The sequence below is a fragment of the Macaca nemestrina genome, chromosome 17 (assembly GCF_043159975.1).
Source record: "Macaca nemestrina isolate mMacNem1 chromosome 17, mMacNem.hap1, whole genome shotgun sequence".
Lineage (NCBI taxonomy): Eukaryota > Metazoa > Chordata > Mammalia > Primates > Cercopithecidae > Macaca > Macaca nemestrina.
Genome location: NC_092141.1, coordinates 7,889,621 through 7,912,142, shown reverse-complemented (window position 1 = coordinate 7,912,142; position 22,522 = coordinate 7,889,621). Strand labels below are relative to the sequence as shown.

Genomic DNA, 22,522 nt, shown 5'->3' with positions numbered 1-22,522 from the left:
TCGTTTAACTACGGTATCTGCATAGAACATGGAACGCTATATGGCTGTGAAAAGGGGTGGTTGCAAATTGCTGGTCCTGTGGCTTACACATATAATCCCAGCTCTTTTGGAGGCTGAAGCAGGAGGACTGCTTGAGTCTTGGGAGTTCAAGACTAACCGTGGCAACACAGTTAGACCACAATCTTCACCAAAAAAAAAAAACAAAAAAAAGAATTTTTTTTTTAATTAGCTGGGCATGGTGGCACATGCTTGTAGTCCTAGCTACTCAGGAGGCTGAGGCAAGCAAACCACTTAAGCCTAGGAGTTCAAAGTTACAGTAAGCTATGATTGTTTCACTGCACTCCTGATTGGACAACAGAGAGAAACCCTGTCTCTTAAAAAAAAAAAAAAAAGTTTACAAAGAGTATGTAATGTGAATAATAATAGCTGGGCATGGTGGCTCACACCTGTAATCTCAGCACTCTGGGAGGCCAAGGTGGGTGGATCACTTGAGGCCAGGAGTTCAAGACCAGCCTGGCCAACATGGCGAAACCTTGTCTCTACTAAAAATACAAAAATTAGCCAGGTGCCTGGACGTAGTGGCTCACGTCCCTAATCCCAGCACTTTGGGAAGCCAAGGCAGGAGGATCACTTGAGTCCAGGAGTTCAAGACCAGCCTGGACAACACAGCAAGACACTGTCTCAAAAAAAAAAAAAATTAGCCAGGTGTGGTGGCAGGAACCTGTAGTCCCAGCTACTCAGGAGACTGAGGCATGAGAATCGCTTGAGCCTGGGAGGCGGAGATTGAAGTGATCCCAGATCATGCCACTGCACTCCAGCCTGGGCAACAGACCAAGATTCTGTCTCAAACAATAATGATAATAATAAAAATAAAATATTTTGTGAAAAAGTGTAAGACAAAATCGTAACATATGGGCTGGGCGCAGTAGCTCACACCTGTAATCCTAGCACTTTGGGAGGCCGAGGCGGGTATATTACCTGAGATCAGGAGTTTGAGGCCAGCCTGGCCAATATGACGAAACCCTGTCTCTACTAAAAATACAAAAATTAGCCGGGCGTGGTGGTGCATTCCTGTAATCCCAGCTACTTGGGAGGCTAAGGAGGGAGAATCACTTGAACCCCGGAGGTGGAGGTTGCAGTAAGCCGAGATCATGCCCCTGCACTCCAGTCTGCTCGAAGGGAGTGAGACTCCACCTCAAAAAAAAAAAAAAAAAGTAACATATGATAAAGTTAGGATTATATAAAAACAAACTTATAAGCCTGTGTACAAAAGTAAAATGTATATCAAAATATCATTTGGCGTTTTTTGTTTCTTGTTTTTTTGAGACGGAGTTTAGCTCTTGCTGCCCAGGCTGGAGTGCAATGGCACGATCTCGGCTCACTGCAACCTCTGCCTCCCGGGTTCAAGCAATTCTCCTGCCTCAGCCTCCTAAGTGGCTGGGATTACAGGCACCTGCCACCACGCCCTGCTAATTTTTGTATTTTTAGTAGAGATGGGGTTCACCATGTTGGCCAGGCTGGTCTCGAATCCTGACCTCAGGTGATCCACCCACCCTGGCCTCCCAAAGTGCTGGGATTATAGGCTTGAGCCACCGTGCCTGGCCAGACATAGCAAAATATTAATATTAAATGTGTTTGGGCAGTAATACCATGAGTCTTCTCTGTTTTACTTTTCTGTCTCTTGCCATTTTTTTCTTTGATAGTCATTACTTTTTTCTCCCTTTTTGAAAAATGTCAGGGTCACCACTCTATTCTCACCCAGGTAACTATGGTCATGACTAGGCTTTGATGCAACTTGGAAAAAAAGAAGCAGAGGTCATTTAGTGCCATTTCTCAAGGTGATTGAAGCAGCTTCTGTAAATTCTTCAGCCAAAGAAAAGAACTGAAGGAAAGGTGGAAAGAGAATGCCTTAGAAATTACTATCCAATTAGGACAATATCTTCCCAGCTCGTTCAACTTGTTCGGGTGTTCACCCACATGATGAATAAGCTCATCACAGTTTGACCCAAGGTGGGGAGAGAAGAGAGACCTGTGCCTTACTTAAAGCCCTCCTCTCTCCTGGGGAAGGCACAGATGACTTCGTCTTTTACTCAGTGAACTGGATTTGTGGTGAGTAGGCTAACAGCAGAGAGCAGGTAAAAGAAGTGGCAGACAAGAGAGAATTCCTCATGCGCCAACCACAACTGATCCTTTGATTCACCAGTTATTGGGGAGAATATTTGCTGCAAGGAAGACCCAGGCCTACCACATCTGCCTCAGGCTCCATTGATTCTTCACTCTGTGCTTGAGGTCCCTCCAACCGCGGCTCTGGGAAGAATAAAGATACAAAAAGGAAGGCATTCCTTGAAAAGTTAAACACAGTCAGCCGGGCGCGGTGGCTCACGCCTGTAATCCCAGCACTGTGGGAGGACTAGGCGGGCAGATCACCTGAGGTCAGGAGTTCGAGACCAGTCCGACCAATATAGTGAAACCCCGTCTCTACTAAAAATACAAAATTAGCCAGGCGTGGTGGCGGGTGCCTGTAATTCCAGCTACTCGGGAGACTGAGGCAGGAGTATCACCTGAACCCAGGAGGCAGAGGCTGCAGTGAGCCATAATCGTGCCACTGCCCTCCAGCCTGCGTGACAGAATGAGATCCTAGCTCAAAAAAAGAAAAAAAAAGCCGGGCGCGGTGGCTCACACCTGTAATCCCAGCACTTTGGGAGGCCGAGGCGGGTGGATCACGAGGTCAGGAGATCAAGACCATCCTGGCTAACATGGTGAAACCCCGTCTCTACTAAAAAATACAAAACATTAGCCAGGTGTGGTAGTGGACGCCTGTAGTCCCAGCTACTCGGGAGGCTGAGGCAGGAGAATGGCGTGAACCCGGGAGGCGGAGCTTGCAGTGAGCAGAGATTGTGCCACTGCACTCCAGCCTAGGCGACAGAGTGAAGACTCTGTCTCAAAAAAAAAAAAAAAAGAAAGAAAGAAAGCTAAATGCAGTCATCCAATGACCCAACAATTCCACTTCTAGGTAGAGACCCGTGAGACCTGAAAGCAAGGACTCAAAGAGTTATTTTCATGACAGCGTTCGCAGCAGCATTATTCACAATAGGCAAAAGGTGGCAACAGCCCAGTGTCCTCTAACAGTGGAATGGATAAACAAAATGTGCTGTAAACATGCCGTGGGATATTATTCAGCCATCAGAAGACATGGCGGTGCGGTTCATGCTACGACATGGATGGGTCTTGAAAACACAGTGCCAAGTGAAAGAAACCCGTCGTGAGAGGCCACTAGATGAAATGTCCAGCACAGGCAAATCCATAAAGCCAGAAAATAGATGGGCGGTTCCTGGGATCTGGGGGGTAGGGGGAACCGGGAGTGACTGCTAAAAGACGAGGCTCTGATGCAACTTAGAACTAAAGATACAGGAGTCACCTGGTGCCAATTTCTCAAGGTGCTTAAAGTGACTTTCTTTTGGCGGGATAAAAATGTTCTAAAATTAGATAGCGGGAACGTTGCACAGCTTTGCGAATATACCAGAAACCACTGAATTGTAGACTTTAAAAGGGTAAATTTTATAGTCAGTAAATTATCTCTCAATTTAATGTAAAAAGCTGACTGGGGGCCAGGCACGATGGCTCACACCTGTAATCCCAGCACTTTGGGAGGCCAAGGTTGGCGGATCGCCTGAAGTTAGGCGTTCGAGACCAGCCTGGCGAAGATGGTGAAACCCCGTGTCTACAAAAATACAAAAAATTAGCCAGGCATGGTGGCGGGTGCCTGTAATTCTAGCTACTTGGGAGGCTGAGGCAGGAGAATTGCTTGAACCCTGGAAGCGGAGGTTGCAGTGAGCCGAGATTATGCCACTGCACTCCAGCCTGGGTGAAAGAGCGAGATTCTGTCTCCAAAAAATTAAAAATAAAACAAACACTGACTGGGGTAGGGGTGAGGGAATGAAGGTGGTTAGTACTGAGGTTATTCCAGGCACGCAGCTTCTGGCCCTCCATCTTACCCCCACTCCTCTTCCCACATGGAGAAGTTGAGGCTCATAGGAATCAGTCCTTCTCCAAACCACTGGCCTGCTGGGCACTCAGTAATGCCATGCCCACTCTGGACTCCCATAAAACCCAAGGGCTCTCTTTCTCTGCCTCCTGATCTACTGGTCACACAGGAGATTGGGGTAAAACTGGTGGCCTTCCCATCCCCCAGGGACTGAAAGGAGGAAGGAACAAATGAGATATAACCAAAAGGCCATAGGGAACAGGACACTCCACTCTGGCTTCCAGAAAGGAAAACTAAGAGGGGAATGAGGCATAGAGGCCGGGGCAGGAAGGCGTGAAAAGATGGAATAGGCAATTCCGGAGCTTAGCGGTAGGTGAGTGATCCAACTCCCTTGGGAAAACTGCTGGCATTCAGGTTCCAGATAAGAACTAGGCCAGGGGAGGCCGGGTGCGGTAGCCCATGCCTGTAATCCCAGCACTTTGGGAGGTCAAGGCAGGTGGATCATTTGAGAATAGGAGTTCAAGACCAGCCTGGGCAACATGGTGAAACCCCATCTCTACTAAAAATACAAAAATTAGCCGGGTGTGGTGGCGCACGCTTGTAATCTCAGCTACTCAGGAGGCTGACGAAGGAGAATCGCTTGAATCTAGCAGGTGGAGGTTGCAGTGAACTGAGATCGCACCACTGCACTCCAACCTGGGCAACTGAGCGAGACTCTGTCTCAAGAAAAATAAATAAATAAAATAAGCTGGGCATGGTGGTGTATGCCTATAATCCCAGTTACTTGGGAGGCTGAGGCACAAGAATCACTTGAGCCTAAGAGGCAGAGGTTGCAGTGAGCTGAGATTGTGCCACTGCACTCCAGGCTGGGTGACAGAGTAAGACTTTGTCTCAAAAAAAAAAAAAAAGAAAGAAAAAAGAAAAGAAAAGAAAGCTTAGAGCTGGGAGAGGCAGAAATCCTTGCTATTCGAAGGCCAACACGTTCATTTTAAAGCTCCTTCCCTTCCCTCCTCAGAGGTTTCTCCAAACCGAACCTCACTGCCTTCCCTCCCATCTTCCCCTACTCCTCCTAGCACCCAGCAGTCCCATTTTAACTGCTTTCACCTGAGCTCTTCAGAACTCAGAAGGATAAATTCTGCACATATCTAAGATCCTGGAACCTAAGGCAGGTTCTTATGGCCCAGGGACTTTTCTCCCATGCCCACGCTTAATCTCTCAACCTTTAATTTTAGAAGGAGATTCTAGTTCTTTTCTTCTTGACAAGCTAGTATCAGTGTAAAGGAGCTCCAGGTAAAGAAGGAGGTCTACACTTAGCTCACAGTCCTGTCTACACTGACCAGTGCTCTCAGGGAGAGCCCAGCAATAGCAACAACTACCAAAAAGCTTCCACTCTTACTGGCTCCGGCTCACCCACAGGAAACGAATCCCTCAGGTCAAAGCCACAAGAGGCAGCCTCTTTAAACACTTTCCTCCCTAGATCTAGACTTCTTTCCTGTCGTCCTGAACCTGAACCTCCACAGTCTACCAAGTCCCTGCCAAAATGAGGGCGGAGATACAAGAGCCTTAAACAGATGGTAGAAAGCATCAGCCGGGCTTAGGATTCAAAGGGTGGCAAAACAGGCTGAGTCTCCATGGTGATGGGCTTAATGGGAGAAAAACATTATTTGTTTTGCCACCCAGGGTGAAAACGGGAAAAAGGAAGAGATCAAACCCTCTTCAGTGGGGTAGGAGCAACCAGGAACACTTGAAATAAGGAGTAAGAGGCTAGAGAAAGGACTGGCTGGTGAACTCCTGGTATATTGTGTGACATTTTAAGACAGAAAGAACAACGACGAGGCTGGCCAGGAGGAAGACACACAAAAAAGGGACCCAGTGGCAGGGCTGCTGAACCTCCACGGCTGGGGGCGTCACTTAGCCCCTGTTTCCTGCCCAGAAGCAACAGTGCCTGCTCCCCAGCCCTAAAATGCCTCCAAGCCCCTGTGACTTTCCCCACCCTCCATTGCTAAGCATCCTGTACCCCAGCAAGTACCCACCAGGCTCCTCCTTGGGGAGCTCAGCCTGCGGCTCTGGCTCACTGACAGCCAGGGCGTTCCCCTGCTCCTCTGTGGCCACAACAGCCTGAGCGGCCCGCCCTGACCGGCTTGCCCGGGAGCTTCCTCGGCCACTCGGTCGCTGCTTCTTCTCAGCTTTGCTGGACATCGTGCAGGCAAAACCTACAGGTACACAGGAGTGGAAAGTCCACAACCAGATACCACCCCCAAACCAGCCCCTGATACAAGCAGTCCCTTTGGAATTCATAAATTGACTGAAATTCAGTATGATCATCTTTTCTGGTGGTACCCACACCCTGCTCCATTAACCACAAGGGCTCTGTATTCCACAGAGGTCTGGGAGGCCTTGCTATTCTTCCTTAAGATATCCTACTGTCTTCAGGACACTGGGTTAAAAATCAAAGTCAGTCCCTCAAGGCACTAGGAATAAATGGCAGTTAAAGACGATGACCAGGCTGGGTGTGGTGGCTCATGCCTGGAATCCCAGCACTTTGGGAGGCTGAGGCGGGTGGATCACCTGAGGTCAGGAGTTCGAGACCAGCCTAGCCAACGTGGCAAAACGCCGTCTCTACTAAAAATACAAAAAAAATAGCCAGATGTGGTGGTGTGCACCTGTAATCCCAGCTACTGGGGAGCCTGAGGCAGGAGAATCACTTGAACCCGAGAGGCGGAGGCTGCAGTGAGCCAAGATCGCACTACTGTACTCCAGCCTGGGGGACAGAGTGAGACTCTGTCTCAAAAAAAAAAAAAAAAAAAAAAGATGGCCAAACAGACACCCCACTAATGAGGATTTAGAACCTCTATCTCTGCCCCAGGGTATGAGAACATAAGATAATTAGGAAAAGATCTATCAAGCTGAAGTGCGGTTGCCCAAACCCTCATCCACTCTAACCTCCAGGATCACCAGTGAGTGAGAGAGGCCCAAGGAAGGGGTGCACATCCCCCACCCTCTGTCACTGTTCAATCATTCAAGCAAACCAAGATGATTTTCGGCCGGCCAGGCACGGTGGCTCACGCCTGTAATCCTAGCACTTTGGGAGGCCGAGGCGGGCGGATCACGAGGTCAGGAGATCGAGACCATCCTGGCTAACACGGTGAAACCCCGTCTCTACTAAAAATACAAAAAATTAGCCGGGCATGGTGGCGGCGCCTGTGGTCCCAGCTACTGGGAGGCTGAGGCAGGAGAATGGCGTGAACCCGGGAGGCGGAGCTTGCAGTGAGCCGAGATCGCGCCACCGCACTCCAGCCTGGGCGACAAAGCGAGACTCCATCTCAAAAAAAAAAAAAAAAAAAAGATGATTTTCCTATGTACCTCTTTTCCTCCCAAGTTAAATGGAAAAATGCTCCTCCCAACCCCACTAAAATCGGCAACATCTGTTAACAAAGAAAAACAGTATTTGCCACCTGGCTCTTTGGCTTTCAATTCCTGAGGGGCAGGAACACTGTTTTGTGTGTACTGAGGTCTCTCAGCATAGTTGGCTGAGGAACTGTGTGCTAACTGTTAAGATCAGTCAGGATCATTTATTTGACTCAAAATGCCCTGAGAACAGATTGGAAGCAAGAAGGACAAAAGTCATCCAATCATAAACTTAAATTGTGTAATGAGGAAAAAGCAATTGGGGCACGAGGAAGGCCACAGTGGTGCCTCTCTCAGAAAGGTAGGATGGCAGGAAGCGGGCATCTCAGGCAGGTGCTCAGAATCCCAAGGGCAAAGTTTGAGGCGCTGGGCACTCTCTTTTCATTCAGCTGCAGCCTAACGCCACCTGTGGCTCTCCTTCCTCATCCCCACAGGCTGCCACAGGCATTGATCTCAGGTTATGAATTTCAAACTTGAAGGATTTGTACTTTGCTCCAAGGAAAAACGTTCTGTTAGGCCAACAAATCAATAAAACCAACCACGGCAAGGAGGCTTCCTCCATCAGTCTCCAGGGAAGCATCAAGCTGCGCTTTCCTGCCTCAAACTGGAGCCTGAGGCGCATGCACTGTGGGATTCACCACGCGTTCCCACACCGCAGGCCCCAGGAGGAGCTGCTCTGCTAACCCGGGGCTCACTCTATTACTAGGAAATACCGCAGGGGCCAGGCTTTCTCCTTAAACTGGTTACCAGCGGGCAAATTTCCCCTCAAAATCGCTTTTCCCCCCAACTGTCACAACTGCCCCTTCTCCTCCCCCTCCCCCACACAACTATTCCTTGCTCCCCCTCCCTCCAGAACTGCCTCTTCTCCCCCACAACCGTCCCTTCCTACCCCGACACTACTGCCCCTTCTCCCCAGCACTCCTTCCCTCCTTCCCTCTGCCCCCGACACACACCTCGCCACGCTGACCCTCTCCTCCCTAGACCGACCGATGGGCCACTTCGACTAAGAAGTTGCCCAGCACGGCCTTCTCGGGCAGGCGTCTGCACGCGTCCCCATGGCAACCCCGGGCAGGGAGGGGCTAGCGGCCGGTGCGCGGCTCCACGGAGCCCGACTCCCCCGCGCAGGCGCCCTGGATCCCTGCTTCCCGGCCCCACCTCGCCCAGGTCTACCCCTCAGGGACCCAGGGCTCGAAGGCTCCGGGACTAAGGGAAAGTAGCCACATCTGGCGAGCCGGAGGTGCAGGGGGCGGGGGCTGGTGTCAGGACCCAGCTGGAAGGGCTGGGGCGAGAGACAGTGAGCTACCGCCCCGCAGGACATTGAAAAAGGCAGGGGGAACCCCAGCGCCCGACCCTGCGCCCAGGTCTGTGCGCCCCAGCGGGAACGGGTCCAGCAGATGGCGCCGGGCGCCCCGCGGGCGAGGTGTATTCGCGATCTAGAAGGCGTTCCAGGATTTCCAGGCAGCCGTGGCTGCAGCTGGATCCGGGGGAAAAACCGGGGCTGGAGCACCCTTGCCCTCCTGCTTCTTCCCCCTTCTTAGTTCGGATTGGGGTCTAGGATTGCGTGGCGGCGCGGGGCGGGGAAAGGGAGGGAAGACTGGAACTGGAGTTTTGGGAATCTGAGGATTGGCTTTCGAAAGCGTCGCTGATTTTTGGGGGGGACGAGAGGCGGGGACTCCCTGGGGAAGGTGACCGGGCCTGGGAGGGGCTTCGCTCTCCATAGGAACAAAGGCTGCGTCGTGAGAGAGGAGGCGAGAGGGGAGGGCTATGAGGGCCGGGGCAGATCTCCAAGGATGCCAGGGGGCGCTGCGGGCCGGGGCTGCTAGAAGGTGCCTGGAAGACCGCTATACCTGGGGCCGGGAGGAGCTTTGGGGAGACCTGGGAAATACAGGGAGGAAGCCGAGGCGGGGGATGGGAAGGCGCCCTCCCTGCTTCCATCAATAGTGCCTAATTAAGACAAAGCCAGCAGCGAGCCCACTGATTACATTTCCATGAGGAACGAAATTGATGACATTTTCTTTGCTGGATGAGAAGAGAAGCTGGCACCTCAGTTCCCCCTTTTTCTGTTTGGCGTTCACACCTAACAGATCTCATTATGCCAGTCTGGCACTGCCAGGGCTGGCAGTCCCTGGTACTCCTGAAGAGCAAGTGGATTAACCACACCCTAACCCAGCCCTGACCTCACCCTCCCACCTACCCTATCTTTATTCCCAGAAGGGTCCACCCTTTCCCTCCCCCCGACCCCCAGTGATTCCTCCTGCCCGGCCAGACTCCTGTTGCTGACAGCAGGAATGGAAGGAGAGGAGTCCCGCCCACCCCAAAACCAGCTGCACAGCAAGCACAGCTAAGATGGAACGTGGAGGTGTTCCTCTAGCCAGATAGGCCATGGGTGGCAGACAGAGGTGATGTGATTGGCCAGAAACGCTAGGGAAAAGTCCCAAAGGAGTGAAAATTTGCTGGAGTCGTGGGGTGGGGAGCCTCAGGGGCAACGTTCTTGGATCCCTCTGGGAAAGGAACTTTGCACAGACCCTATTTATTTTCTTTTTTTTTTTTTTTTTTTTTTTTTTGAGACGGAGTCTCGCTCTGTCGCCCAGGCTGGAGTGCAGTGGCCGGATCTCAGCTCACTGCAAGCTCCGCCTCCCGGGTTCACGCCATTCTCCTGCCTCAGCCTCCCGAGTAGCTGGGACTACAGGCGCCCACAACCGCGCCCGGCTAATTTTTTTTTTGTATTTTTAGTAGAGACGGGGTTTCACCGTGGTCTCGATCTTCTGACCTTGTGATCCGCCCGCCTCGGCCTCCCAAAGTGCTGGGATTACAGGCGTGAGCCACCGCGCCCGGCCCCTATTTATTTTCTTAAACCCCCCTCCCCAACGGTGGCTGTTCCTTCCGAATCCCAGCCCCCCACATTATGCTAAATAGGTAATCAAACATCTCGCTTTGCTAATTACTGCTCAATCCGATTAAACGCTGCTGAAGCTCATCAACAGAGGTGGAGGTAGGGGGAAGGGACGAAGGCGGGGCAACCACAGCTAGCTATGATGGGGGTCTTGTCCCCAGGGGTTCTTAGGGGATAGAGAAACAGCCAGGGTTGCAAGACTGAGTACATCCCAAAGGAAAGGGCAGAAGAGTTGTAACCTCAAGACTCAGCCTTGCTGCACCTCCCAGCCATGGGCCTTTTCCTCCTCCCAGAACCTTCATTACCCTCCGAACCCAGGCATCCGGCCATTCCCACAGCTCCCCACACACATCCCTGTCCCAGATTTAATAAGTTCTGTTCTCTCATTGTCAATATTTGATTTCTCAGAGCCATCTCCACGGAGAGGGGGTGGGGGGGTCTTTCCTTGCCTCCCCCCTACTTTGGCCCTCTTTTGCTCACCCCCAGTCTCTTTGTGCCCCCAACCTTCTCTGAACTTGCTGACTTAATGAAATGATATTAAAGTCTTAAGCAACTCCAAAAGAATGGTTGTTATGGTGAAGGGAGTGGGCAGAACGCCTGGGTCCCCGAGGGGAGCAAGAGCTGAGGAGGGGGAAAGGGAGCCAGAGGCTAGGGTCTAGAGACCCCAGTCCCTAGTGGGGAGCAGCATATTTGGGGTGAGCTGGGGGCCAGACCTCTGGATCTTGACTGGAAGCAGGGGATGAGGAGCGGGGACTAGGAGAAGGTGGAAAGAGAGGACATTCCAGGGGTCAGGGTCTCAGCCTGCTGTCCGGATCATCCATCAGAGACAGAGGCCAGGGGGGACAGGGCCTCCATGCCAGCAGCCTCCCTGCCGACTGTGCCCTGGGCTGGTCCCGTGAGAACCAGAGTAGATTCCTCTACAGCCTGACTCATCCTTCTCCCCCAGCAGCCCCCCACAGGTGATTTGTAGCTGATGCTCCCACCATGGTAGGGGCCAGGATGGTCATTCCACGACGTGAAGAACTGTCTCTTCCAGGACAGAAGAGAACAGAGGCCAAGGAAAGGGAAGCCAAGTATCCCCTCCACCTCCCCCACCCAACACCATCTCCCCTGGGGACCCTGGCCCAGCCCCAGTCCCCTTGGGGTGGTGGGAATGCAAGGACATTTGGCTGGGACTGATTGATGAGGGAGGAGGCAGCCACCGGGCACTGAGGCTGCTGTTTGCTGAGCACACAGATTCCTCCCCACTCACCAGCTGCTGCCCCCTGAGGCTGCTCAGTCTCCCCCCGACATCACCCCACCAGCCACTGGGGTTGCAGTGCCTGAGTTTCTGATGGCAACTGGAGGAAGAGGGAGAACCAGGAAACAGAACGCTTCGAATCCCTGTGGGAATTGGGGGTACCTGGGGCCTGGTCCCCTCAGAACTCCCTTCAGAACTCCACTTTCCCTGCTACCTTTCAAGTAGCTCTCTGGCTGCCCAGTTGTCATTCCCATTCATTGCGTCCCTTTTCATTCCCCCATCCAACTCTCTGAGCCTATGCCAGCCAGCCTCCTGCTTCCAAACTATCCTGTGACATTTCTCCCAGGTCTCAAAACTCTCCCAAGCCCCGCGTCCGCGGTGGCCTACATAGCCCCTTAGGAAGCACCATTTTTCATTCTAATTAAAATTCCAGATGTGATGTTAACCGTTCACCATTAGAAATTCCCACTGCAGGCCGGGCGAGGTGGCTCAAGCCTGTAATCCCAGCACTTTGGGAGGCCGAGACGGCTGGATCACGAGGTCAGGAGATCGAGACCATCCTGGCTAACATGGTGAAACCCCGTCTCTACTAAAAAATACAAAAAACTAGCCGGGCAAGGTGGCAGGCGCCTGTAGTCCCAGCTGCTCGGGAGGCTGAGGCAGGAGAATGGCGTGAACCTGGGAGGCGGAGCTTGAAGTGAGCTGAGATCTGGCCACTGCACTCCAGCCTGGGCGACAGAGCGAGACTCCGTCTCAAAAAAAAAAAAAGAAATTCCCACTGCAAGCCCAGGCAGTGGCTCACACATGTAATTCCAGCACTTTGGGAGGCCGAGGTGGGTGGATCACCTGAGGTCACGAGTTCAAGACCAGCCTGGCCAATGTGGTGAAACCCCATCTCTAGTAAAAATACAAAAAATTAGCTGGGTGTGATAGCACATGCCTGTAGTCCCAGCTACTCAGGAAACTGAGGCACGAGAATTGCTAGATCATGCCACTGCACTCCAGCCTGGGCCACAGAGCGAGACTCTGTCTCAAACAAACAAACAAAAATTTCCCACTGCCACCCCTTGCCCCATTCCCCTTTCCCTAAAAACCCCCAACACACACACACACACACACACACACCTCGGGCTGAATACTATCCCTCAGCTGCCTTTATTTGGAAGAAGGGCAAAGTCTGAGCTTCACTGTACGGCTCAGCCCCAGGACAGCCTCAATCCTATGCGGTTTGGGGATGGCCGGGGGACAGCTCTTGCTTCTATGGTCCCAGCCCTCTCGGTTCCTTTACTTCCGCTCTGCCTGACTGCTCTGGACTCCGCGAGCAGCTGTGCCACAGCCCCCAAAAAAGCTCAGAGCATCATCCTTGCCCTCCCAGAGCTTAAACTTTAGTCGAGGAAAACACAAGTCACAGACACACAAGAAACAAAAAGCAGGGAGATGGGAGACTGAGTAAGATCAACTTCCTTAACGTGGATCCCAGACCCTAAGTGACTTACTCCCCTCCAGGCCGAGGCTAGGGAAAAACAAGACACATCTGAAACATGCATGTGGTGGTGATGTCCTTCTTACTGTTCCCAAACATACCACGATCTCACCTCTGTGCCCGTGCACTCGCTGTTCCTCTGTCTAGCATGCCTTTACCCAGCGTGCATGGCTTACTCCTGTCTCATGGCTTAAGGTCCTGATCAACAGCACCTCTTTCAGAGGGACCTTCCTGACCTCCTCATCTAAAGCAACTCCAGGCCAGGCGCGGTGGCTCATGCCTGTCATCCCAGCACTTTGGGAGGCCAAGGTGGGCGGATCACCTAAGGTCAGGAGTTCGAGACCAGCCTGGCCAACATGGTGAAAACCCAACCCTACTAAAAAAAAAAAAAAAAAATAGCTGGGTGTGGTGGCGGGCACTTGTAATCCCAACTACTCGGAAGGCTGAGGCAGGAGAATCGCTTGAGCGCGGGAGGTGGAAGTTGCAGTGAGCCGAGATCGCGCCACTGCACTCCAGCCTGGGCAACAGAGCGAGATTCCAAGAAAGGGAGGGAGGGAAGAAGGAAGGAAGGAAGGAAGGAAGGGAGGGAGGGAGGGAGGGAGGAAGGGAGAGAAGGAGGAAGGGAGGGAGGCAGGGAGGGAGGGAAAGAAACTGCAATCAAAGAAAGAAAAATGAAGAAGGAAGGAAGGAAAGAAGGAAGGAAGGAGGGAAGGATGTTACTCTCCATCCTCCTCCTCCTGTCATTCTGTTTTGTTTATATCCCTTTTCACACCTGTAATTGTATTATTTCCTTCCCCACCTAAATGTGGGCTTTGTGAAAGCGGGGACTTGGCCTTACTCACCCTGTCCTCCCAGTGCCTGAACCGGTGCCTGAAACAAAGTAGCATTTAACCTGCTGCTGAGCGAGTGAAGAAACAAACCAATGAACAAATGTCTTCCTGTGCCTGTAGTTGTTTTGGTGTAGTTGTTACTCTGAGAATATGTGTATTTGTCCCCACAAAGCAAATAGGATGGCATGTGTTATTCTGCGTGGAAGTCACCAGCATTTTCAAATAGCTCTAAAGATACCCAAGTCACTACACATGTGAAAGGCCGTTGGTCTTGTGCTGTTCGAGCAGGGCTGCGGGGAGTCTCTGGATGCCAGCGCTCTGAGGGGGGCGTGTCCCAGGCGCTGTGCAGTCTGTGCTGTTCCTCTCCCCGGCTGTGCATCTGTCCCCAGGTGTCTTCCTGTCTCTCAGCATGGTATGATGTCTTAGCTGCTTTGGTGAGGTGCTTGTCTGTCACGGAGACTATTTATCCCCACGTCTCTTCCCTCTTGTCTCTCCACCTGTGCCTCTAGATGTAGGTGGAGGGGGAGTGTCCCTGAGCTCCCTTGCCCCTCACACACCGCCCTGCCCCAGTCTTGGACCCCTCCCTTTCTCAGTGGGCCCTGTTGCTGGGCTCTGGGTTGCCATAGTGACGGTTGCCAAGTCCCTGAGGCTGATAGCCAGGGATGGGGCTGTCGGCTCCGTCCACGCGGGAGGCTGAGAGGGGCTTCCCATTGTGTAGAAAAGGGGATGTTGCCATGACAACCAACCCCCACTAAGGGGCAAGGACCAGCCTCTCCACCCCCCACGAGCCTCCCCACCTCGGGCAGCTCCAGTGTGGGCTCAGAAGGCAGGAGTAAATTCCAGACAGCCCAGCACCTGGTCTCCCAGCTTTCAACTCCCCTCCTGCAGTGCCTGCACCTCTCAAGACCCAGGCATCTTGCTCAGACAGGGAGGGGGAGGAGCGGGGGTCCCACAGGACAGAAGAGAGGAAGGGGGACCCCTTGACCTCCAGGCAGATGGGAGACAGCGGGAGGGGACCTAAAGTCAGGGGAGGGGCAGGGAGGGCAGAGGTTGTGACCCCTGCTGACTCGCTCCAGTGATGCTCCTGACGGCTGCTTTTGTGGTTGGAGAATGGGGCTAAGTCTAGGGGGCTGGACACCTGGACTTTTTCGGGGAGAAGAGCCTTGGTTATGGGTATACAGGGAGCCAGGGGATACGCAGCTTGATGCCTGGGTCCCTGAGTCCTTCCTACTTCCTTCTGATCAGCCACATCCCTTCTCCTCATGAGTCCCCAACAGCAAAACTTCTCAAGTGCCTTGGGTAGGGATGGAAGGGAATAGACTTCAACATGTGAGCATGTTTTTACCACTTTGATCCTAATTGCGACTTGCCCTGTCTCTGGTGCTTTGGCTTAGCAAGACTGTCCCCATGGACGAACTGGCAACCCCACTCCTGCCTGCGTTACTCTCTCCCTCTCCTAGAGGTGACACCTTCCTCTGCCTTCTCACCCAGCCCATTTTCGCCTCCCCAAGCACTGCCGACTTCACCACTCCAAATTAGCCCTATCTCTACCCACCCCCCTTGGTTGGTTTCATGCAATCCAACCCTTAGCTAGAAAGCCATTCTAACCAAGCCTTTGTCCCAAATCAAGTCTAGTCATTCTCCAGCCTTCTTGTTAACTTTTGAAGTTTTTTATTTTTATTTTTATTTTTTTGGTTTTTGTTGTTCAAATTTCCCTTTTACAGTAAAACTATTGAGGTGACGGCATACCCCGCCACCATGGCAATATCAACTTCCTGTTTCCCAGAAGGAGCGATTAGAAAAATCAGGAAGGAGCTGGGAACTACAGCACCAGAGAGGTGATTGACCTCTGGTGGACAAAGCAACCATCTTGGCTGGTGATTGAGGTGGCCGACCTGGTGCCCAACAGCAGCTTTGATCTAATAAAACTGAGCTGGGATGAAACTGAGGCAACACCCAATTGCACACTAGAGGGCAGGAAGTGGTATCAGCTGGTCACTATGGGAACAGTGGCCTTTGCTAAATACCACCACCGTCAGCTAGACCAGCCAGTAGGCCACCATTTTGGTCACTAAGAAGGGAACTATGTTGAGTCTGAAAGGAGTCGGAAATGGAGGATGGAATGAACAAGACAGCCATCTGGGTTACTCGGGAGAACACATGGATTCTTGGGGTAGTACTGTTGATGAACAGAGATTATACTGGGATATGGAAAGGAAAGAACAAGACAAATTGGGCCTGCCACAGCGCATGGCAGTCATCTTAGCTGTCCTAAAATCAGCACAGAGCACAAGGGAAGGGAGATCTTGGGAAGTGCCACTGAAGACTGGGAAAAGTCCTTCTCGGTCCACCTCTATCCTCTTACAGTCAGTAAGTTCCAGCTTCCTCCCGGAAGGAAGTTCTTCCCGCCCTTACCTCCCACCCCCCGATCCCCCAGACTAAGCCACTTGGAGTTCCAGCCAGACCACTTCCTGTTTCAGAAGTGCTACTTCCTGTCCTGGATGAAGGCACTTCCAGTTCCTGCTGCACTGCTTCTGCTACTTCCCAGGCCATTTCTGTCCGGGCCTGGTCACCTCTTGTCTGGAGCAAGTCACTTCCGGTCCCAAGTGGCCCACTCAGCATCAGACCAAGTCCATATATGTCCTGACCGGTTCATATCTTGCTATTGGCCACTGGACAAAACGGAACACTTCTTCTCATAGTAGCTGTCATGACCCAACCGCCCCAAATGGCTGGAGTAAGTATGTAGAGGCCTGGGCCAGGACAGAGAAGGAAGCCCTGCTGCCCATGGCCTGAGCTGGGGTGGAGTGCCAGAGCCTTCCCCATAAGGCCCCCATTTTTGGCAGACTGAGGGGAGTGGTTGGTTTGAGAGGTCAGAAGGGGAGCTGAAAGCTAAGGGGAGAAACGCTTTGATGCCCCCACCCAGGAGATGGGAGAGGCACAGGATAAGAAGCCAAGAGGGTGAAAGGAGATGTGGTGGGGGAGGATGCTAGGGAAGAAGAACAGACCTAGAGAAGGGAGGGAAAAAATAAGAGATAGAGAGAAGAGAAAACCAGTGAGAGGCAGAAAGAAGGCGGTGCCAACCGAAAGGTGGGCTGTTCCCGCCCCTAGCTCTGGGTGGGTGAGGGGGACAAGGATGCCTGGGTCATGGTCAGAGAGGAGGCTGAGCCAGTGCCCCTCCCTAAGGAAATAGGATCCAGGGACACTGAGACAGAGGGGGACACCCACGGCCAAACGGGAGGGCAGGAGGTGGGGCAGTGGGAATCCTAAGGAATCCTAAAAGTGGAGACGAGAACAGCAGCCGGGAGGAGTGAAGGGGCTGGGGGAGCACAGGGGGCCGAGGAGATGTTAGAGGTGTCCCTCAAACCAGGAATTAAACTGGAGGAGCACCCCAAGAAGGGCTGGATTCAGGAGAGTCACGTGACAGGAGCCCTCATACCTTGTAGTAGATGTTTGGAGGGCTCTGGGGGGGCCCATCCTGCACGATATACACAGGATGCCCATAGTCACCACTCACCTTCTCATAGTGGGGACAGAAGGGGGGATCTGCAGCCCCGCCGCCCCGCAGAGCTATCCCTAGCTCCCCGGGCTCAGCCTCCCGAGGTCCCATCCCACCTCCACCCCCCAGGCCCAGAGACCCTCCCCTCCCGAAGGAGCCAGGACCAGGGTGGCGACTCTCCGAAGGCTTGGCCCGCCGTCTCCGCCAACACATGGCACCCCCAGCACCTGCCACGCCCAGCAAGAGCAGCGCCAGCCCCCCTGCTGCCCCAGCCACTGCGGGCATGCTGGGAGGGGGCAGAGGGCCTTCAGCACCCCGGGAGGTTGCATTGCTGGTGGGGTCACCTGGCAGGGAAGGGGTGAAGGAGGAAAGAGGGGGAGGGACTGAAGGAGCCACCTGGGCATCTGGACACCCAACCCTGGGGGTCCCCATGGGCTTCCCTTATAGGGCCCAGGCCCCTTGGGGACCCTACCTCCCCTCCCCCGCCGAACCCCACTCAGAATCCAGGTGTCCAGCCCTTCAGCTTCCTGCCACGGAGTCCTCCCCACTTCTCTGACAGCACTGATTGAAGCACTGACTTGGCTAATTAGTTCTAATTGAGTCTTTTCCTCATTTGGCTTCCATTCCCCTCCCACCCTCCCATCCTCTCTTCTCCTCTTTCCTGTATCACCGCCCCCAAAACTGAAGAGGGAGGGAGGGTGACGGCAGGGCAGCTGGGGTCTGAGAGCAGAGGAAGCTGGGGAAGGCGGGGAGCTAGCCCCTGGTTCCTACCTGGCATGTTCTCCTTCCCAGGCTCCAGGCTGTGGGCTGCCCCTCGGTCTCTTTCCATGGGCATTTCAGACACAGGTTTTCGGGGGGCAGCCCCTCCTCGGGGACCTGGAGATGAGGAAGGCCCAAGAGAGGAGCTGAGACAACTGCCCCTGACCATGATCGTACTGCCCCAACATCCCTTCATGCCCAGGAGGTGTCCCCCAGCCCCACTCACTTTGTCCCACTCGGAGAAGCACCTTCATGCCTCTGGTTAGGCACACACCTCCCTGCAGGCTCTCCAGGCCCTCCCGGGTCCCATCCGATGTGGCTGGGAGAGAAAAATCAGAGGAAGAGGTTGGCACTCCAGAGTCTAGCCCCAATTCTGGCCCCACGCCCTGGTGTGAAACCGCCTGAGGGCACTGGGATCTCCCTCTTGGCTGCAGGGGTCCCCCTCCCTCTCTGCTCAGTATCAGGAGCAGCCCCTCACTCAGTCGTGCCCTCTGCCCAGCAGTACCAATGATGTAGTAATCGTGGTGCGAGCGGAACTCGTGGCCCCAGAGGTTAGGGCTATACTCCTGGAACTTGATGGTGAAGCGGAGATCCAGGTCTGGGCGATCACAAGTAAGAAGGAGGTTTGGGGCAGGGGGTGCCTCACAGCGCCGGCCCTGGGCACCCCCTACCAGGTACAGCTTGTAGAACTCATAATTAGGAGAGGAGTGAGGGCCAGGAGGCCGGGCCCGGGGGCAGAGCAGGTCTAGCCGGTCCCCGATCTGAGGGTACAGCACATAACCACCCTCTGCCTGGAACCTATGGGGAGGAGGGTAAGGTGGACAAGGAAGAGATGTCAGAGGTCTGGCCCCCAGAGCTTTCCTTCCCTCACCCCACAACCTTCCAGGACAGCAATTCTCAGCTCACGCCTGCCCGCCTTTGTCTGAGTGGAAAGTCAGTTCTTATAGAGCAGGCACCAAGAACTCTGTGCGTTCACATTGGAAGCAGCAGGAAGCCAGGCTCAGAGGTCTCCTGCCCCTTGGTGTGCCCAAATGCACTCTTCAGCCCGCCCTCACCACATGCACACTGCCATCTCCTGCTCCATCACCAGCCCCGTTGCCATGGCAACAGGATGCCAGTTACCAAGGAGCTGGCCTCTCTGGAACCACACAGCCCACCCCTCCCAGGTGATTTCACTATTCCATGGCAGCCAACCATGGGGGCAGAGCCTCCCCTCCTCCAGGCCACCACTGAATTTCGGGGCAAAGGGGGCAGGTCAGGGAGGGCCTGTGTGGAGGGTGGTCCAGACCAGTGTCCTAAGTTAGCCAGCTAATAGGACGGAAGGCAAATGCCTGGTTTGGTCATGACCATCAATGGGGCTGATAGGAACCAGGGTCTAGGGAGCTGCTGCCTGAGTCATTCTCCCGCTCAGAATCCCACACTGGGTCTTAGACTTCTGGGGCAACTGCTTATTGCTTTGGAAAGGAAAGGAGTTGACTTTTCTAACCACAACCAACACACTTCACCATCTCCTTGGCCAGTGCACCCAGGCATCCACTGTCCCAGCACAGCCACAACTTGCCAACCCCTGCAGCCCCTTCCTGGACATTAATAGGTGAGACAGGGTCTCAGGACTGGGTCCCAGGGGGCTGCTACTTGATATCTTCCCAGACTCCCAAGTGTCCCACTCCCACCCCACATCCAAAAGAGCCCCCAGGACACCCTAACTCCCTTTTCTCTACCCTGTGAAAACAAGCTTAGGTTCTCAAGCTACACACCTGATACTCACATTGCAGCTGGGAGTTGGCGGGTAGGTGACTGAGTACAGAAAAGACATTGAGATTATACCCAAAGAGATCCGGGAAAAAGAGAGGGAGGGATGGCAGGGCAGAGAAGTGTGAGGGAGGCTGGGAAGTAAAGAGAGGAACAATAATCCTAGCTCTCCTTTAATGAGCACAGAATACATTCAAACACCTGACCGCTAATACTCATAATAGCTGTAAGGATTGAGGATACAAACTCAGAAAGGTTAAGTGACATGCCGAAGGCCACACAGCTGAAAGCGGCAGAGCTAGGATTAAGAACAAGGATTTGATAAGCTCCAAAGCCCACCTGCTTCCCATAGCGTCACACAGTCTCCCCAGGGAAGTAGGAATTTTTCAAAACACAACTCTTTTACGAGCGGGAAGTGGGATCTGCATGCAGGCAAGGGACCCAGCTGACCTCCCGAAGGTTCTGTCCTACCCAGCGTGGCTTGAAGTTTCATCTGACCCCTGGCCTCTTTTCAGAGCAAAGCAGGCATGCCACGGAACGGAGGGTCTGACAGAAGAGTTTGCAGCAAAGATGGGGGGAGGAGGCAATGGAGTCCTCAGGACTCCAGATGCAAAAGGGAAGGAAGGAGGGTTCGGGGGCTCGAGGCTGCTTCCAGAAAGAGACCCGCAAGCCAGGAAGGCAGGAATATGTTCTGGCTGGGAAATCGTTCAGCCAAGAGTTCACCGACCCTCTGGCTGTGGGGAAGAGTTGGGAGACAGACTGTGAAGTGAGTCAAGGAGCCTTGGGGAAGTTGTCCCCAGAGCCCCCAAATGGAACCCCCTTGCCTCCCATCTCGGATGCCCAGTCCCTCTGGGGGAGGGAGGCACCCTGCCCTGCCTTCCCTTCAGCCACTTGCAGCACCTAATCTGCAGCTCTCTCCTGAGAGCTGACAGTAACCAGGCTCCCTCCAAGCCCAGCCCCCGACGCAGGCCTCCCACAGATCCAAATACCCACCTCACTGCCCTCCCGGCTACCCATGAACTTTCTTCTCCTTGCCCCTTTGGGGTCTCCAAACTCCTGACATCCATAGCACCACCCGCATCCAGCTCTGCGTGGGACCCGGAGTCTGGCTCCCAAGATCACCTGTCTAGTAACCCGTCACACATCAGAGCACCAGCACCTTCCCTCCCGCCTCCTCCCTGCCCACAGAAGCCAGCCCCCAAGTCCCCAAAACTTCCCTACCCACTGCCCTAGGATCTGGGGTCTCCCCAGCCGCAGGCCGCTCACCTCTTATTCGCCGAGTTCCAGTAGACAGGCTCCAGGCTGAGCCCAGACACCAGCCCCAAAACCCCCAGCAGCAGTAGGGCCCCGACTCGCACGCCCCCCGGCCCAAAATGGGGGGGCCCCATGACCCCGCCAAGGCCTGGGGGGCGGGGCACCAACTACCCCAAAGTCGCTCACCCCCCGGGGTGGCTGCCTTGGCTGCCTGGCTCTTCAGCCCGGACCACCCCAGTAGCTGATGCCCCCAGCGCCCACGCGGACCTGCTTCCTGCTGTGCCCGCGCCCCCGCGGCAGAGCGCTCAGCCCCACCAGAGCCCTTCCAGGGGCCGTCTGCAGGCGCCCTACGCGCCCCCGGCCCACGCGCCAGCACCCCGGGATCTGTGAGCCCGCCTAAGTGGGGGACTGGGGGAGCCGGGGGCCGGGCGGGGGCGGCATGGGGCGCCGGACCAGGGAGCGAGGAATGGGGCGCCGAGCCGGAGCCCCAGCCTCGCCGGGATTGAGGGCAGCGGGCTAAGGGAGGAAACCAGTCCCGAGCCCAGGAGGGGGGAGTTAAAGGAGAGGCGGGGATGGGGAGAGGATGGTGGAGGGAAAAACCGGAGCTGGAGCTCGAGGCGGAGCGGGCGGCAGCATCCCGCGGCCCACGCCCCCCACACCTCCCTCACCTCGCGCACCTCCCGCCCGCCGCCCCGCCTCAGCCCCCGGCGCGGACTCTCACGCCCCCTTTGTGTCTCCGAGCCTCTGGCTCCGGCTGAGTTCTGCCCGGCTCCCCTCCTGCCCTCCGATCGCCCAAGCTGCTGGAATCTTCCTCTCTCGAATCCAGAAAGGCTCTCGCCCTCTCCACCCCGAGGAACCCACCCCTTTCGCTCCCGCAGCCTTCTCCACCATCCCAAAACAACACCGCTGCTCCCGGCAGGTCTGGAGAGAATAATAATAACCTTGAAGGCTTGGCACTTTACAGACTGCGGCGGAGCTGATCGTCACGACTACCTGTGTGAAGTGGGAGGGGCAGAGCTAACGATCCCATTGCAGAGATGAGGAAACTGAGGCTTAGGGAGGCCCCATGACTTGCCCAAGGTCACACAGGAAGTCTGGGATAAAGCTAGAAACCAAACCCAGGCTGCGCAACTCCCACTCTTGGGGTCTCCTTTGTCACCGCTCCATGGACCATGTGCTGTTGTTACCTGGGGGGTAGTGAAAAATAAGAGTTTAAGGGATACACTTGGACCTTTCCTAGATGGCTGCGGGGAGAAGTGGGGCTGGGAGAAGGGGCGTACCTACAACCCCAAACCGGCCCTGCGCAGGAAGGGCTGTTTCCAATTATCCTGGGGGAAGGGAGGAGTTGCCTTTTCGGGTGTAAGAGCCCTGGCTTTCAGCACCTCTGGGCAGGGGTGACATTCCTCTCCCTCTCAAGCC

At 54.3% G+C, this 22,522-nt stretch overlaps 2 protein-coding genes across 8 annotated transcripts in view; both read right to left on the bottom strand.

The window, feature by feature from the left end:
- The window catches only part of LOC105474439 (dynein axonemal heavy chain 2), a 122,311-nt gene extending 113,819 nt beyond the window's left edge, over positions 1-8,492 (bottom strand). For 3 of the 6 annotated variants that reach the window (XM_071082300.1, XM_071082304.1, XM_071082303.1), the window contains exons 1-3: positions 8,347-8,491; positions 6,019-6,198; positions 2,246-2,307 (exon numbers count right to left, since the gene is read on the bottom strand). In XM_071082300.1, the coding sequence (XP_070938401.1) occupies positions 2,246-2,307; positions 6,019-6,184 (228 nt within the window). In that variant the 5' untranslated portion in view covers positions 6,185-6,198; positions 8,347-8,491. Of the gene's footprint in view, positions 1-2,245; positions 2,308-6,018; positions 6,199-7,440; positions 8,129-8,346 lie in introns of those variants that run through there. The other 3 variants (XM_071082301.1, XM_071082306.1, XM_071082302.1) reach the window with 3 other exon arrangements.
- A 7,491-nt stretch (positions 8,493-15,983) lies between these two features.
- LOC105473702 (ephrin B3) lies at positions 15,984-21,728 on the bottom strand. Of its 2 annotated transcripts, none has more exons than XM_011727658.3 (5): positions 21,116-21,728; positions 18,603-18,895; positions 18,324-18,416; positions 18,110-18,214; positions 15,984-17,682 (listed from the first exon to the last, which is right to left on the bottom strand). In XM_011727658.3, the coding sequence occupies exons 1-5, from the start codon at positions 21,235-21,237 to the stop codon at positions 17,273-17,275; spliced, it is 1,023 nt and encodes a 340-aa protein (XP_011725960.1). In that variant the 5' UTR covers positions 21,238-21,728; the 3' UTR covers positions 15,984-17,272. The 2 variants fall into 2 exon arrangements, with proteins under 2 accessions (XP_011725960.1, XP_011725952.1); XM_011727650.3 differs by lacking the exon at positions 21,116-21,728 and adding an exon at positions 19,855-21,011 and having other exon boundaries at positions 16,259-17,682.
- Between the last annotated feature and the right edge of the window lie 794 nt (positions 21,729-22,522).